Source organism: Mesoplodon densirostris, chromosome 4 (genome assembly GCF_025265405.1).
Source record: "Mesoplodon densirostris isolate mMesDen1 chromosome 4, mMesDen1 primary haplotype, whole genome shotgun sequence".
NCBI classification, from domain to species: domain Eukaryota; kingdom Metazoa; phylum Chordata; class Mammalia; order Artiodactyla; family Ziphiidae; genus Mesoplodon; species Mesoplodon densirostris.
This window is the reverse complement of record NC_082664.1, coordinates 16,933,817-16,949,787: the sequence shown is the minus strand read 5'-3', so window position 1 is coordinate 16,949,787 and position 15,971 is coordinate 16,933,817. Positions and strand designations below refer to the sequence as shown.

The window sequence follows — 15,971 nt, the reverse complement described above, 5'->3', positions numbered from 1 at the left end:
GGGAAACAGAGAGCTTGGACAGTAGGAAGGAAGGAGTAAGAAGGAAACCAAAAGTAAGACTAATGAGTCTATTATGTAATGTAGTATCTCCTCCCCTGCTCCCACTCCCCATAGACAGAGAGGCATTTATTGTTTATTCCCAGGCAAAAACAAAAACACTAAAACAAGCAAAAATGCACAGAGAATTCTTCTTTGAATAAAAAGAATAAACTATCTTGGGAAAACTAGAAGTTATTATCCCAGAGCAGTGTGGTTCTCAACTTGAATGCTTTTTGCCTGGTGGAGAAGGCAGGGCAGGGCAGGATTTGCTACTGGCATCTAGTGAGTAGAGGCCAGAGACACTGCTAAACATCCTGTAACACCCGTGACAGGTCCCAACAACAAAGAATTATCCAGTGAAAAATATCAGTAGTGCAGAGGTTGAGAAACCCTACCCCAGACTAATGAACCCCTCCCTTGTTCTAGCATTTGAGAGGAGTCAGCCTAAATATAAATGTATATTTATTGTTCTAAGAGTAAAATACTGCCATAATGATGATTGTGGAAATGACTGATTATTGAATATAAAAACAATTAAGAAATTTCAAATGGAAAATAGAAAATAGACCAACAGTTAGTATAAGAATTAGAGAGCACATGAACCAAATAACTTTAGGGACAAGAGTGTATACTTTCTAGGCCAACAACTATTTACAAATAAATTAACAATAATACAAGCAGAATAACAGAGATTGGATTATATCATAATTCTAATCTTTGTGGTTTGGTGTAGTGGTATTCATAACATTAAAAGAATGCCTGTGAAAACCTACTTTAGTTTTTACTTATTTAATTCCATTTAGATCATGAATCTTTTAAGAAAAAAATATCCTACTTGGGAATTAATTATACTAGTAAAGACAAATTAAGGTACAACATTAATTTGGCATTCCAAGATTTTATAAGGAAGAAATGCATAAATAATAAAGAATATAAAGAATTGGGAAAAAATGAGATTCCATCAAGATTATGTTGAGTCACTGAACTCAGCTGAAAACAGGCATCTATTCAGTATTGTAAACATATACAACAGAGACCCCAAGAGCAAGCCAGCACCTAACAGGGTTAAGAAATTATTGTTCTGGTACTACAATTCCCAACTTGGAAAATCTGACTACTATTCTTTGAAATTATATAATTTTAATAAACTTTTACATTTTAGATTTATTCTATATCCCAGAACTTCATTCTGTGGTCATGATATTTGGTTTTGACATCTCAACCAAATACTAATTTTAAGACTCATCTAGTTATCACTCAGCCAAATGTATATTTTGTGTGTCTCTGGTAAAAAATACTTATATAAAAAAAATAGTCTGGAAAATAATATGCTATTATGTTATTAATGATCTCTAGATATTAAGATTTTGAGTAAGTTCTAACTCTATCTTTATGGTTTTCCACATTTTCTACAATGAGCATGCACTATTTTTAAAATCTGAAAAAGTATCTCTTTTAAAGTTACAGAAATAGGTATTATATCCCTCATTCAGAAAACAATGAAACTGTTACATTTTAAACCTGATTGATTTATCAAATGATCTGAGAAAAGAGGGGCAGAACTGATACTAAAATCCAGGTCTCTCCCAATGTCCAGATCCATAGTTCAGCAAAATGTATAAGTTCTTTAAGAATATAATTTTTTAAATGCATATAATTAGGCAAAAACATCTCTATCATTTCATGGCATGATTTTTCAAACTTTAAATGACAAGATTAAGATCAATGAAAGTAAACCAAGGTTTATCTTAACAGAAAAATATGTGTGTATTAAAAGAAAAATAGAACTTATGAATGAACTGGATCATGGTAGCCCACTTTCTGAAACTCCCCCAGTACTCCTCCTGAAACCAAACAGACCAACCTGATGACGGAAAGTAAAAACCCACAGACAATATCTGCATCAAAAATAGGTGACAGGGAATCCCCAGGAGCCTTGCAGCATCAGGACTGGCCAGAATCAACAGACAGAATACGGAAACAGTGGAAGTGAAAGGGGACTAACAGGTACTCACCGCCCCCCAGCAGCAGACTCTATCCTGAATGGAAGAATTGAGAACAACTGGCTAAAGTGAAAATGTCTTCACAGGCTTGAAATTGGGGCCAAGTGCCAAAAACAGTAAATTCACTAAGAGATCAAACACAATACTGTGACAGTTTAAACCGGATTTGTCCAATAGAAATATAGTGTGAAGTGTACAGATAATTTTACATCTTCCAGTAGCTACATTTTTAAAAAAGCAGAAGAGAAATTTTAATTATATACTGTTTACCCCAATATATCCAAAATATTATCATTCAACATAAAATCAATATAAAAATTATTAATAACTTACTTTTTTATATTACATCTCTAAAATCCAGTGCGTACTTTACACTTATAACATACCTAAATTCAGATTAGCCATATTTCAAGTGCTCCATAAACACATGTGGCTAGTGGTTACCATATTGGGCAATACAAACTTAAACTCTTAACTATTTCAGAAATAGGTAGCAAACAATCCTTTCTGAAATGGTAGAGTCTCACCATAAGAATAAGCTGTTTAAATTAGAATCCAAATTGAATAAGACAGGAACACTTAGGATGAGGGATAGACAACATTTAGACAATCAGGAGAATGAGGCCCAGAGGAAGCAGACCCCAGAAAGTACTGTAACTGCAAAACAAAAATCTGCAAACATAGCACAGGTCAAGCACAACATGAATGGGGCAGGGAGACATACTCTTTCTATGGAGGTGGGAGCCACAGAATAAACATCTCCTGAACAAAATTCCATTGTACCACAATAGCCAAAAATTGGAAACAATCCAAATGGCCTTTAACAAAGACTAGATGGATAAATTGTGTTATATTCCTACAATTGAATTCAAAACAGTAATTAAAATCAACATGAGTTAATTTTATAAATATAGTGTTGACCAAAATAATAGATACTCTAAGATGCCATTTAAATAGTTTTTAAACAGGTAAAATTAGTCTATGATAATAGAGGTCAGATTAGTAGTTGCCTTTGGTGCAAAATGAGAGGCTACTGCTTAGAAAGATTTCCGAGAGGACAGCTTCATAGATATTGATAATCTTCTATTTCTTGACCTAGGTGGTAGTTGTATAGGTATGTTCACTTTACGATAATTCATTAAGCTATACTCTTATGATCTTCTATATGTATGTATGTATGTGTGTGTGTTTGTATGTTATACTTAATAATTTGTAAGGAAATGAAATTATTAGACAACAGAGATATATAAAACTAAAGTGAGAGAATTACAGAATAATTATTTTAAAAAGAAAAAGCAGTTTAGAAATGAAGGCTAAAGTAGAAGGAACACAGATTAGACATTGTCTAATAAATAAAGAGATAAAAAAAATTTGAGAGAAATATAGAATAAAGACAATATGCAAAGGAGATCCAATATGTGTAACTGGGCTTTCTACAAAGAAAACCAAAGTAATGGAGCAGGATGATTATTTAAATTAAGATTTAAGTAAAACTTACTGAAATATAGATATTCAAAGGGTGCACACTACTTACTGGGAAATGGTAAACAGTATAAAAGTACTAGACTCTGAAGTTAAGGAGAAATATTCTTTGGACATATCAGAATTATGCCAAGTCATTTATAAGAAAAAATAAGTCTGGCATCAGAATTCTCAACAGCAACATTTTATGTAAGTAACCAACGGAGCAAATTTTATGATACTCAAGAATTAAGAAAATATGAGTCGAGGATTTTATACCCAGCCAAACTGTCCTTTGAGTCTAAAGGCCACAGATATATAGTAATAAACATGTAAAAGTTCAAGAAATATTGTTTCTATCAGCACTTTCTGAGAAATATAGCAGATATTAAGCTTCTGACACTCAAGAGACTAAAGTAGATATTTCAACAAAAGACTTACAGGTGAGCACTGAATATGCTTAACAGTAGAGCTTGACTAAAAGAAAGGGTAATTAAATAGTATATAAACATTACATTTTCTAATAATGTATAACTAATATAGTTGACACAAAATAAAAGGAGGGAAGAAACTGAAATGTAAACTAAGTTTGCCAGTTAGCTGGGAGTAAAAGATTACAACTTGCAGCTGACAAATCAAGATCATACAAGCTTATGCTCATGTAAGAGCACAAAGATTAAGAAACTCTGGTAATTAAAATTCCATTGTAGGAGAGAGGGGGAGGAAGAAGTGGTTCTAAAATAATTTTAATATTAATTATAGTAAACAAATAGGCAATATCTAAATAGAGAGAGAACCAAGATTATTAATATAGAGCAGATCTCAACTTCAGCACTACTGATATTTTGGCTGGATAATTCTTTGTTGTGGGGGAGTTATCCTGTGCATTGGAGGATGCTGAGAAGCAACCCTGGCCCCCACCCATCAGATGCCAGTAGCACCTACACCAGTGACAGTCAAAAATATTTTCAGTTATTGCCAAATGTTCTGTAGGAGGCAAAATTATCCCCAGTTGAGAACTACTGGTATAAAGGTATCAGCATAAATGTAATCAATAGAATCAAAACTTGTTAAATAACAAAAAAGACACTTCATTTAAAAAGAGCAAAGAAAACAATCACATAGCAAAAGAATGTGTGTGGGGGTGTATTATATATATATAAATATATATATATATATATGGTACAAATCATTAAATAACAAACACAGTAGAAAAGAAAACAAAACCTTCAGGTATATCAATAAATATAAATGAGTTAAACTCACTAAAATATGAAGATTTTCAGAACAAAATCTAAACCTATGCTATGTGCAGCATCACACCTAAAACAAAATTACCTTGAAAGGTAAAGAATAAAAGTATGAACAAAGATTCTATCAGGCAAATACAAATGAAAAAAAAAAGGCAGAGCTCTCTATCTTAGTTACATGCAAAGTGAAATTCAACCAAGAAGCATAATATGAGACAAAGAATGACTTTTTCTAATAATAATAGCTACAAACCATAATAAAGATAAAACATTACTAATACCTATGTACCAAATAACACAGCAACAATTTTCAAACAGCAGAAATTTCATGAGATTGAAAGGAGAAATAGAAACTCACTAATAAGAGGAAACTAACACTCTTAGTAACCTTGGATAGTTTAAGTGAACAGAATAATTAGAATACAGAATAGCAAAACAATGCAATCAGTAAGGTGGATAATATACACTCAGTTCTCATATCCTGATAGAAAATATACCCTAATATAATAAGATAAAAAGAAGACCTTGGGAAATTTTATGAAAGAAATTAAATAATTCATTCAGCATTAAATGACCACAATGCAGTAAATTAGAAAATAATGATTTAAAAAAACAGACTCTATGAGATAGACCTAAAGCAGTGCTCAGAGGAGAATTAATTGCATAAGATACCAACATCAATAAAGATAAAATGAATTAAACATCCAACTTCTTCATGAAGATACAGTGAAACCCACACTTTCATTTATTTTTCCCTAGCCAAATATATTCAAGATCAACACAACTCTTTTCCCTCAAGATTTGAGCTATTTATGCAAGTTTTAACAATAAAGGCAAAAATTACATTCTCATTTCAATGTATAAAATATTAAAATACATTTTACTTTTCTTGCCAAAAAATAAATAAATAAATAAGCCTAAATCTAATCTAATCACGCCTCTATCAATTTCTAACAAGAAACAGGATAGATGAGCATTTTAAACTTAAGTTAAACTTAAGTTTAACTTAAACTTACAGAGATGAAATCAGTAAAATCCAGACTGTGAGAAGCTTTACAGGACTAACAATCCAGTTTCTTCAACAAATGAAAGGAAAAAAAAAGAGATGGAGCAAGAACCAAAAAATTAGAAGAGACTTAGATATCAACTAATCATAAAGTATGAATCTAAATTGGATCCAGATTCAATCAAATAAAACTATAAAATAATAACAGGTATTTGATAATATCAAGAAACTATCACATATTTAGATGTGATAATGGTATTATTCATGGTGAAACGAAAGAGTTTTTATCTTGAGAGATAAATGGTAAAATTTTTATGGAAGAAATAATATAATATCTGGGATTTGCTTCAAAATAATGTGAGGAGGAAGAAAAGAGGAATGTATAGGCATGTGAATGGAGAATTGTTCATGGGTTCATAATTATGGAGGCTGAATGATGGGAACATGAATATCCACCATATTATTCTGCCTACTTTGTGCACATTGAAAATTCTTTGTTTAAAAAAAAAAAGCACACATAGTTCAAGTAGAGCCTTCACACTGAATAAAGAACAAACTCCACATATATATGTATTCTATTTTTCAAATGTTTATATACATTATCATGATAGACAAAATTCAAATACACTTAAAAAAAAAAAATACTGCTGGAACCCAGTGAGGTCAAGACCGCAAAGGCTGAAAGGCAGAACTGGCCTAAGAAGCAGGGTCAAAGCCATACTGCTAAGGATATGTGACAAAAGTCACGGTCAGTGATCATCCTATACCATTTACCTAAGTGTTCATAAACGCCCAAGCACAGGAAGTCTGAGGGTTAGGAACTAATTTCACAACACTGCCTTTATAATTTCTGAAATGTAAATACTACTCTGCCCCTTAATCTAAACAAAGCCATGTTTTATTACTCCAAACATTAAAACAATATTGTAAGTTACCAGTACATTATTCCATTGTCATAGAAGGATTCCCAAAGTATATATATTTCAAAGAAAAAAGGAATGAAATATGATTTATACATGCTTTGGTTAAATAAATACAAGAAAGCTACCTTCTGAAAATATAATCAAATGGGGAGAAGCAGGCAAAAACAAAGGCACAGTCAATATCCACAGCAAGCAGTCAGAAACTGTTAGTTTTCAAAGTAAAACATTCCTTACCCTATAACATCAATCACCTTCAAGAGCTCAGGGTCAAGCAGCATAGAAGCAGAAATGGGCTCCCAGAGATTATCACTCGCTATGATTTTCACTTGCTGGAGACCTTGATAGTTCAGCATTCTTCTTAACACCTTTCAGAGAGATAAGCAGAACATAGGAAAGGTTAAAAATGAGTTTTCAGCGGCTGAATTACAACAAAGAAAGCTAAAATGTCTTCCAACTCAGCATCCTGGATGACAGTGTCAATATTATGCATCAATAGAAATGTGCCTCGTGTGGGGGGAAAAAAGCATTATCACTAAGATAATCTACTTCATGGGAATGTAAGGGGAAAAAAAAACCCGAAGAGGTAAAAATGTTTTAGAGGGATTTTCCCTCTGAATTTAAAATTATGTTTAGCCATAGAAAATTTGGGTGCAAGGGTGGAAATTTTTTTTAAAAAATCAGAGCAGTACTACCCATAAAAAACCCACTATTACCCTGGTATGCATTCTTTCATGAATTCTCTTATGCACACACAATAAATTGGGATCAAATTAAATATACCATTTGGTAAATAAAATGCTTTAACTTAGTTTATTTTGAGTATTTTTCAATGTCTTTAAATATTCTGCCATTACTGAAAAGATTACAGTTCTTAGTATTTTGTACCATACTAGAAGTAGAAATAAGAAATATTCTGCTGTTACCCTCAAGTCTTTAATAGGTATACACAGGACAGGCAATAAAATCTGCCTGTAGGACTATCCACCCACCAGATTAAAAGTAACAAGCTAACTGTAACGGGAAATAAATGAACAAAGCACAGAGTGCCTACTCTGGTATTTAGTTCTGAACCTGGGCCCCATGAGGACTCTAAAAAAAGCACAAGATGGGGTCCTCACCGTTAGGTGGCAAACACACTCATCAGGGCACTAAAACTAACAGAATGTCCTAGAAAATCAGAGAGTAGTATATACTGAAAATGTATGGATTGCCAAAATATAAAACAAGAGAAAAGAAGACATTATTTCACCTAGGAGAAGGAGGTTCAGATTTCAAAACAGAAGTAGTTTTGTTATTTTTTTTAATAGATTTTTTTTTTTTTTTTTTTTTTTTTTTTTTTTGCGGTATGTGGGCCTCTCACTGTTGTGGCCTCTCCCATTGTGGAGCACAGGCTCCAGATGCGCAGGCTCAGCGGCCATGGCTCACGGGCCCAGCCGCTCCGCAGCACGTGGGATCTTCCCGGACCGGGGCACGAACCCGTGTCTCCTGCATCGGCAGGCGGACTCTCAACCACTGTGCCACCAGGGAAGCCCCTAAATAGATCTTTATTGGAGTATAATTGCTTCACAATACTGTGTTAGTTTCAAAACAGAAGTAGTTCTTGATGAATGGGTGTGAATAAACCCATTGCTATACCCCCAAGCACTCTGAACTGTCAGCTTCATAGTAGCAGGTGCTCAATAAACATTGGTTGAATTAATTAAGATAAGAAAGAACAAAGATTTTCACAAGCTCTCTTTTCACTTTCTAACTTTTCTGAACTAAAGAAATTTCTAATTAATGTGCTGTTTTAGGAGGCAAATAATGAATCAATTCCACTCTGGAAGAAATCTGAACAGATCCTTAATAGTAAATAAAGACCAACTCTCAAGATTCAGTAGGATTGAGACTCCCAAGCTCTCTATTAGGAGACCAATCTTGCATTTCATCACCCTGAAATTCTTTCTTATTCTTACAGAGAGGAAGGAGAACAACTTAGTCACATTTGCATTTATTGCAATATTATATCTAGTTTTTCTAGTGCTATTCCTAGAACATCACCTCTAAGATTGCTTACTTTAAGTAAGTATATATTCAAATAATACTCCAAAATATACAAGTCTATAAGCTGTGTTTTATAATAGGTTGCTAAAATCAGTATGAATAGCAGCATTCTTTGAGCAAAGTTTTATCTAATGTATTCCAAATGTTTTGCTGTGGAACCCATCCCTTTCTGCCCCCTAAAAAGCCTAGATAGAAACCCTACTTATAAGAGAAATGAAAAGGAAGCTGTTCTGATTGGACTGAATGAGGGTCCAGAGACTCACACATCCATTTCCATCCACGACCCTCAGATCCCAGACGGGATTTTCCAGACGCAATTTTAAAACATCACTGAAAACCAGAGTAAATCATAAATACAATGTAAACAGCAAAAATAAAAGAAATAATAGCCTTGCCACCTTTACATACATTGCTTGTTTGTACTGTATTTATTTCTACTCTTAAAAACAAATCCTCATTATTTCCAGGGGCCATCTTATTATACTATACGGAATATATATTCATTAAGCTTATCGAACCTGAATACCTACATTCATCTGCCATCATTGAACCCTTTCAATAGGCATTTTAACAAACAGGACACAGATTCCAATAAAATCTTGCTACAAAAATGGCAAATGCAAACTAAAAGTTATTTCCTGAGACATGTTACTGCAGGTAAACTAAAGTTTCAGGGAAAAGGAAATGAAGTCTGAACTGTTTGAAACACTGATGATGAGTCTTAGAAAAGGAATTACAGTCTTTCAAATCAGGTAAGCTGAATTAGAATGCAATGGAATCAGAAACAGACTCTTAATAGTAAAAAAATAAATAAATAAAATAAAATAACCACCTTAGTTGCAGACCATTAGTTTAAAAGAAAAAGGAAACTAAATTCTAATTCTTCTAATGCTTCCATCAAATGAAATGAACACAATTAAAGAGACATGTATAATCCCAAGGAGAAAAAAAAAAACTATGAAATGTCAAATTTGGGAAGATGAAAGTCCATGACTGCAGCAACATGGTCCACCTGACTACAGGGTTACACAGGACACAGCCACTAACTTGGCTTCTGCGCTGTCCCCCTGCTGCTCTCATCAGACCTGCACTCACAGCAGTCATAACTTTCCATGAACAACTCTTGTGCTTCAATCTTACACTAGTTCCACTGTCCCACCTCCACACCACCACACTCTCACCACTTCACTGGTAATGCCTAAAGCATGGAGTTAACTTTGAGTTACCTGGCTAATCACAAATAGAAACATCCAACACACTCCAATATAATAGGCACTCCAAAGAAAACAAGAATGAGATTATATACTATAAATTTTGATATATGACAGTGAAAGAAAAATCTACATTTCTGGAAGTCCTAAAAATCTAAAATGATACAATTGTTTTTATAATGATTATCATAATTCCACAAATAATGAATATTTAAGTAGGAAAACTCAACACAACTCTACAGACAATGGCAATTTGGGGCGTAGAGAGAATTACATATGCCTTAATCAGGAATATAAATATTATTAACATTTTGCTTGAATTTTATGTTATAACTAGCAAAATAAATAACTGTGCTATAAAAAATACGGTGTTCCTACTACTAATTTCCATGGAACCATAAAGGAATTTTTCACTAATAACTTAAAAAGATTTTAAAGTTGTACAGACCTTGATATAATTGATGTCAAATGCCCTCTCATTCCAAATCTGCAAAACAGAAAGTCAAAATGTCAGAATTGAAAGTTTTTGTGTCAGAAAGCAAATATTATCATTAATATTAACCTTTCTCCATTAGTATTATCTCTCATCATCTTTCTTATCATCTGAAAATCCATTTTTCTTATTTAAGGGAATGTCCTGTTATTAAATTTATAGATATTTAAAAGACAACATAATTTTTAATTAAAATATTATTTTTAAAAACCTTAAAATATTTGGTGGGTATTTTTCAAAAAGTCACCTAATTCCAGAGATTTCTAAAAATGGAATATCCATTCAATCATTCAACAAAGATTGACAAGGCAATGTATGCCAAGGACTATAACAGGCACTGGAGACCTAACAGACATGGGATTGTTATAATAATTCTCATAAGATCCCTACACACACACCCAAAAGCCAAGTATTAATAAGGACAATGTACAGGAGTAATTTTTTTAGCACACACAGAGAATCACAACGATGTGCTACATAACAAAAGCAAACTCTTAATGAAGACAGATAAATGGAACATGCACAAATCTCTCAGGCTTAGAATCATGCAGCAGGAGGTTTTAGAGTTGAAAGAGAACTTGCACGACTTTCAGTTTGCAGCTGAGAGATGGGCCTAGCCTCCAGGTACTCTTTTCAGCCTCCAGGGATACTGGAAAGTGTTCTTATCAAAGAAGCTTCCTTACAATAGCTTGTGATTATCAAGAGTCTAAAAGAGATGTGAATAACCCATTATTTACCAGAAACATTTTCTAAGTGTGACTTTACCATAATAGAATGCTGTTCGACCCAAACCTACATTTAGTTTCACTGGTTAAACATACCCTGACATTTAAGAAAGCTCTCAAACAATTTTGTTGTAATCTGGGGAAGGATAACAAAAACAAGTATATTCTTCCTTCTGGCTTCCTAGAGCCCTTGGCTCATCCTCATGTCCTATATCATGTCCTGTGATACTGCAATTTATCTGTTCCAGTGTCTGCCTCTCTCACTGAACTCCTCAAGAGCTTATTAACCTTGGTATCCCTAAAACATAATAGCCACAATGCCTGCAACACAGTAGAAGCTCAATAACTGCTTGCTAATTGCATGAAAACTTTAAAAATCAGTTTTGACAGACAGCATATTAACAAGCAAAAGTGTATAGAGACCCACTATGAGTGTGTGTGAGGCTCTATGGGGTACAGTGCAGTGTGACATATTCCTCCAGCCTGCCAACAGACCAGCTAGAAACACAAGATATCATGTCTTACATTTTTAAATCATTAAAAGGTGTTAAATAACAATTTAGGAAAAGAGTAGGCAGATTTCTGCCAGCTTGCCAAATCTGGCCCACCATTTGTACTTTTTACAGCCTGAAAGCTAAAAATGGATTTTAACAGTTTTAAGTGGTTACATTTTAAATGATTATATAATTACCTAGATAATATCCTTAATATTGCCTTTTGATCCACAAAGCCTAAAATATTTACTCTCTGGCCCTTTAAGAAGAAGTCTGCCACCCTCTGGTTTAGGACCACGGAAAGACTCATGGAGTAAAATGAGATTAATCATTCATTAAACTATATAGTAAACACAATATTGTAAGAACTAGAGAAACTAGGGAAAGCTTGGAAGAAGGAGAATTTGAGCTGGAGTAGTACCAATAACAAAAACAAAGAAATAGTTCCAGGAGGCATATACTAAGTACAGTTTTCTAAAGTGGGAAGAATTTGGATGGACAGAGAGAAAGAATAAATGGTGACATGTAGTTAATTTGTTAATAGACACCAATAGAACAAATTAGTCTCATGACACAAAGTAGTCAACAAAGTGCCACAAATTACTTTAAAAAATTATAAATAAATGTCCAAAGGTTAATCATGTTCTAAAAAATATATTACTAACTCCGATATAATCAATGTCCAGATCATGATAATGCTTGGCGCCCACAATCCAAGTCACGACATAGTAGGCAGTCAGCTGAAGATTTACATAAGGCCAGTTGAAACCTTTCCCCAGCCATCCAGGGAATGACCATGGCAGCCCTGCAGAGAGGAAGAGGCAAAGTTGGAGTAGGTGTAAGAGTGCTGGCACTATTAAAAACAAAGCAAAATAAATCAAAGAGAACGGACACAGGCTAAGCAAAAAGCCAATAAAGATCTGACTAAAGGAAAGATTACACACCATGCACAAATTCTCAAAACCCTTCCAGTTTATGAACACAGTAATTCCTTATTGACCCCAAGAGTCAGGTTCCATAATTCCAAATGCTCTTTCAAGAAAAAGAAATAAAAACAAACAAAAACAAACACCTCTCTCAATGATACTTACCAATATAAAGAAATGTAACCTACAATTTAATTTAACTTCCCCACCTCCTGCTAAAAAGATATGCAATGTTCAATTTTTGTTCCCTAAGGTCAAAATCAAAGAGTTTTGAAAGGCTTATGCTTAACTATTTCTGTGAGGTAAGTACCATACAAATTCCTTATTCACTAGTACATCTTCTTACAACCTGAAGCTATTTAAAGACTAATTAGCCAGGTAATCAAATTTAACAAAACTAGTTTGTCCTATGTCAATACAAATGCCATTGACTCAATAGGGAAATATACCTTTGTTACACGATATAGAACAAATAATACACATTCTTCCAATACCCCAGTTATTATTAATCAAAAAAAATGAGTAGAGAAGCACTAATTAAGATTCTAAATCCTAATTCTCTTACTAATATATTAATATTAAAATAAGGTCAACATTAAGTTCCTTAACTGTTAATATATATTACCAATCTAGTTCACCACTGAAAAAAATTAAAATCAAAGTGACAAAATGCTTATTTTTCTAAACTCTAGAAGAATGCCTAAGTGTATCCACATAATAAATGTGACATTAAAATAATGGAATGTTTTAAAACAATGACATGCCAAATACATTCTGAAGGCCCACCATCTGAAGTCTTTGTTAGGACATGGTTCAGCACGACAGATTTTCTGCATTTAAATGAGAACTGACCTTGAAAACAGCACAATGGGCAAGTATGTGCTGAAGTCAATGATGCTTTTTACTGCTCAAAACATTTCTGGAATCTCTTACAAAAGTCCATTTAGAAAGAACACACTGACCTCCTCATTTTTTTTAACTTAGAAAAACTTATGCTTGTCCTTTAACTGGATGGTTGAAAATGATTTTTAAAATAACTTGAAATTAAGTCCTATAAAATGGATCTCATTAACTCATGTAATTTAGCCTGAATGTATAAGCCTGTTTAAAAAAATCAAATTCATTGCAAATGATAAAAGTATGTCACCACGGTGTATGTTTGAAATCTTTTATAGGTCTGTGCATTGCTACAGGAAAACAGTGCAAGGAGTACAGTCCCATTTAAGAAACCATCCTGCCACTAGAATCTAAGCTCCACGAGGACAGGAATTGGGGGCTGGATTGTTCTAGGCATCCCCAATGCCTAGAACAGTCACCACCACATCCTTGAGGTTCAAAACAAACACACATACAAACCAAAAAACACTTTTGTATGTACCTCACCTAGAAATGGGGTCTACTACTGCATGTAGCACACAATTTTTGCAAATAGTTGGGATATGCTGCTGTATACAGTATACAATTTCATAAATAGTATTGCCCTTTTACAAATTTTGATGAGAAATTTTGTTGAGGAAATTAGTATAGCACCCCCAAAAAAAGAAAACAAAAAATCAAAAACAACAGAATAAGGTTCTAAACCTGATTTTGACATTTACTAAATTTCTGACCTTACGTCAGTGGTATAAGCTCTCTAAGCCTCCACTGCTTCTGTAAAATGAGAAGAGTAATGTCTTACTCCAGAGGTATGATAAATATCAGACACAATATATATGAGCAGAGAAAGAATCATGCCTGGCACGTGCTTTGCTGCTGGTAGCATACTGGTAGTATTAACAACATTATTAATACTACAGTATTAATAGATACTCCAAATACATGATTCAGAATTTAAAAATTAAAGGAAAACAGACTACAAAAGTACATCAAACTTCACTTCTTACCCATGAGTGTGATATGAGGGTTCCGCTTCTTAGCTTCCTTCATTAACCACCACTCATATCCTCGGAAATAATTCTCATCTAATGCATAGTGCATGTGGGAGGGCTCGGTGCCATCTGAATGGGAGAGAGCAAAACAGAAATGAAACTATCTGTTAATGGTACTTTGTAGGCCACTCTCCCCTACACACATACACACATTTCAGAGAAGTAGTATTCCAGAACCAATCCTGACGTAGGGCACATAAGAATAATCTTATCTAACTTAAGGATGGATGATCAAAGCATATTATTTCATTTTTTCATTACCATAAGCATCATAAAAGTCTTAAATTATAAAACCACAACTTTCTATTGTAGGCAGTGTTAAGAGAAGTGTTATCAACTCATATAATTGAAAATTCCTAGGACTATATTCTGCTGGGATTTGGTCTCTCTGGGGTTTTCAAATCCCTATGTCCAACTTTAAGTTCAGATCACCTCAGCTTCCAGTTTCTCAATCCTAGATGTGAATCCTGGGCTCCAAAGTCCCAATTTCCATACCCCATGCCTTGAGCCTGTAACATGCCTTGTTAAATCAAGACAACAGAATTTTGAGAAAAAAGGAACGAGTACACTTTCCCACTGTAAGAAAATTCTATACTAACCTCTACACAGTGTCAAGGTGGGTAAGTGACATCAGTCCTCACGTGTTACCACATTTCACAAACATCTGCCCTTGTTAAGAAGGGCCTCAGAAGGAGAGGGGCCCTAGCCATTTTCTCCTTAAAGATGAACATCAGAATTCACAAGAACTACCTGCTTCTGTACCTCTACCTCTAATTTAGCTTCAGCAAATGAAGGTGGCCAGTCATTATCAATTCTGCAAAATAGGGTTTGACAATAAAATGCATGTCTTCTTATAATAAGTTAGGGATAGTTTTGTTATGAGATTTTCTTTTGTTTTTCATTTGCATTGTTTCTTTCAGCATGAATTAAATACCAATTCCACTACACAGATATATCTATTTAACAAAAGCCACTTCCAAGTCACTAACAGGTACACAGGTATATAGACAATACTCTAAGGTTCACTATAATGGAATCTAACTGATAAAAAATAAGTTATATACAATCATTGAGAGAATTTTCTTCTTCCTGAAAACCAGAGACCTATAAATTTTTTAATTGACTACATGTACGACACAAAGCCAAAATTATGACAATGAAGACTGAAAATTTAGTGGTTAAAAATGATTTTATTTTTAAGACAAAAAAGCTATATCTCTGAAATATCTCTGAAATTACTTATATTTTTGCCACATATTTTATTTAAAGCTAATAACATCTTACATATTTTATACACTAAAATCTTTCTTTTTTTTAACTTCTCAGTAAAATTCCAAACTCTCCCTATGCTCTGTCTAGTAAATATTAGTTTATAAAAAACTGTGGATTTGTTTACTACTTAGTACTTCAACTAAATAATCAATCTAAAGTCCACAAGCTGCTTTGTATGGAAAAAATGCATATTTCAA

The 15,971-nt window shown here is 33.6% G+C and overlaps 1 protein-coding gene across 1 annotated transcript in view; it reads right to left on the bottom strand.

Moving 5' to 3' along the window:
• Positions 1-15,971, bottom strand: part of GALC (galactosylceramidase) — a 59,192-nt gene that overhangs the window by 24,763 nt on the left and 18,458 nt on the right. Inside the window, exons 4-7 of the mRNA XM_060097961.1 lie at positions 14,458-14,571; positions 12,314-12,453; positions 10,385-10,423; positions 6,917-7,047 (exon numbers count right to left, since the gene is read on the bottom strand). Of these exons, the coding sequence (XP_059953944.1) occupies positions 6,917-7,047; positions 10,385-10,423; positions 12,314-12,453; positions 14,458-14,571 (424 nt within the window). The remainder of the gene's footprint in view (positions 1-6,916; positions 7,048-10,384; positions 10,424-12,313; positions 12,454-14,457; positions 14,572-15,971) is intronic.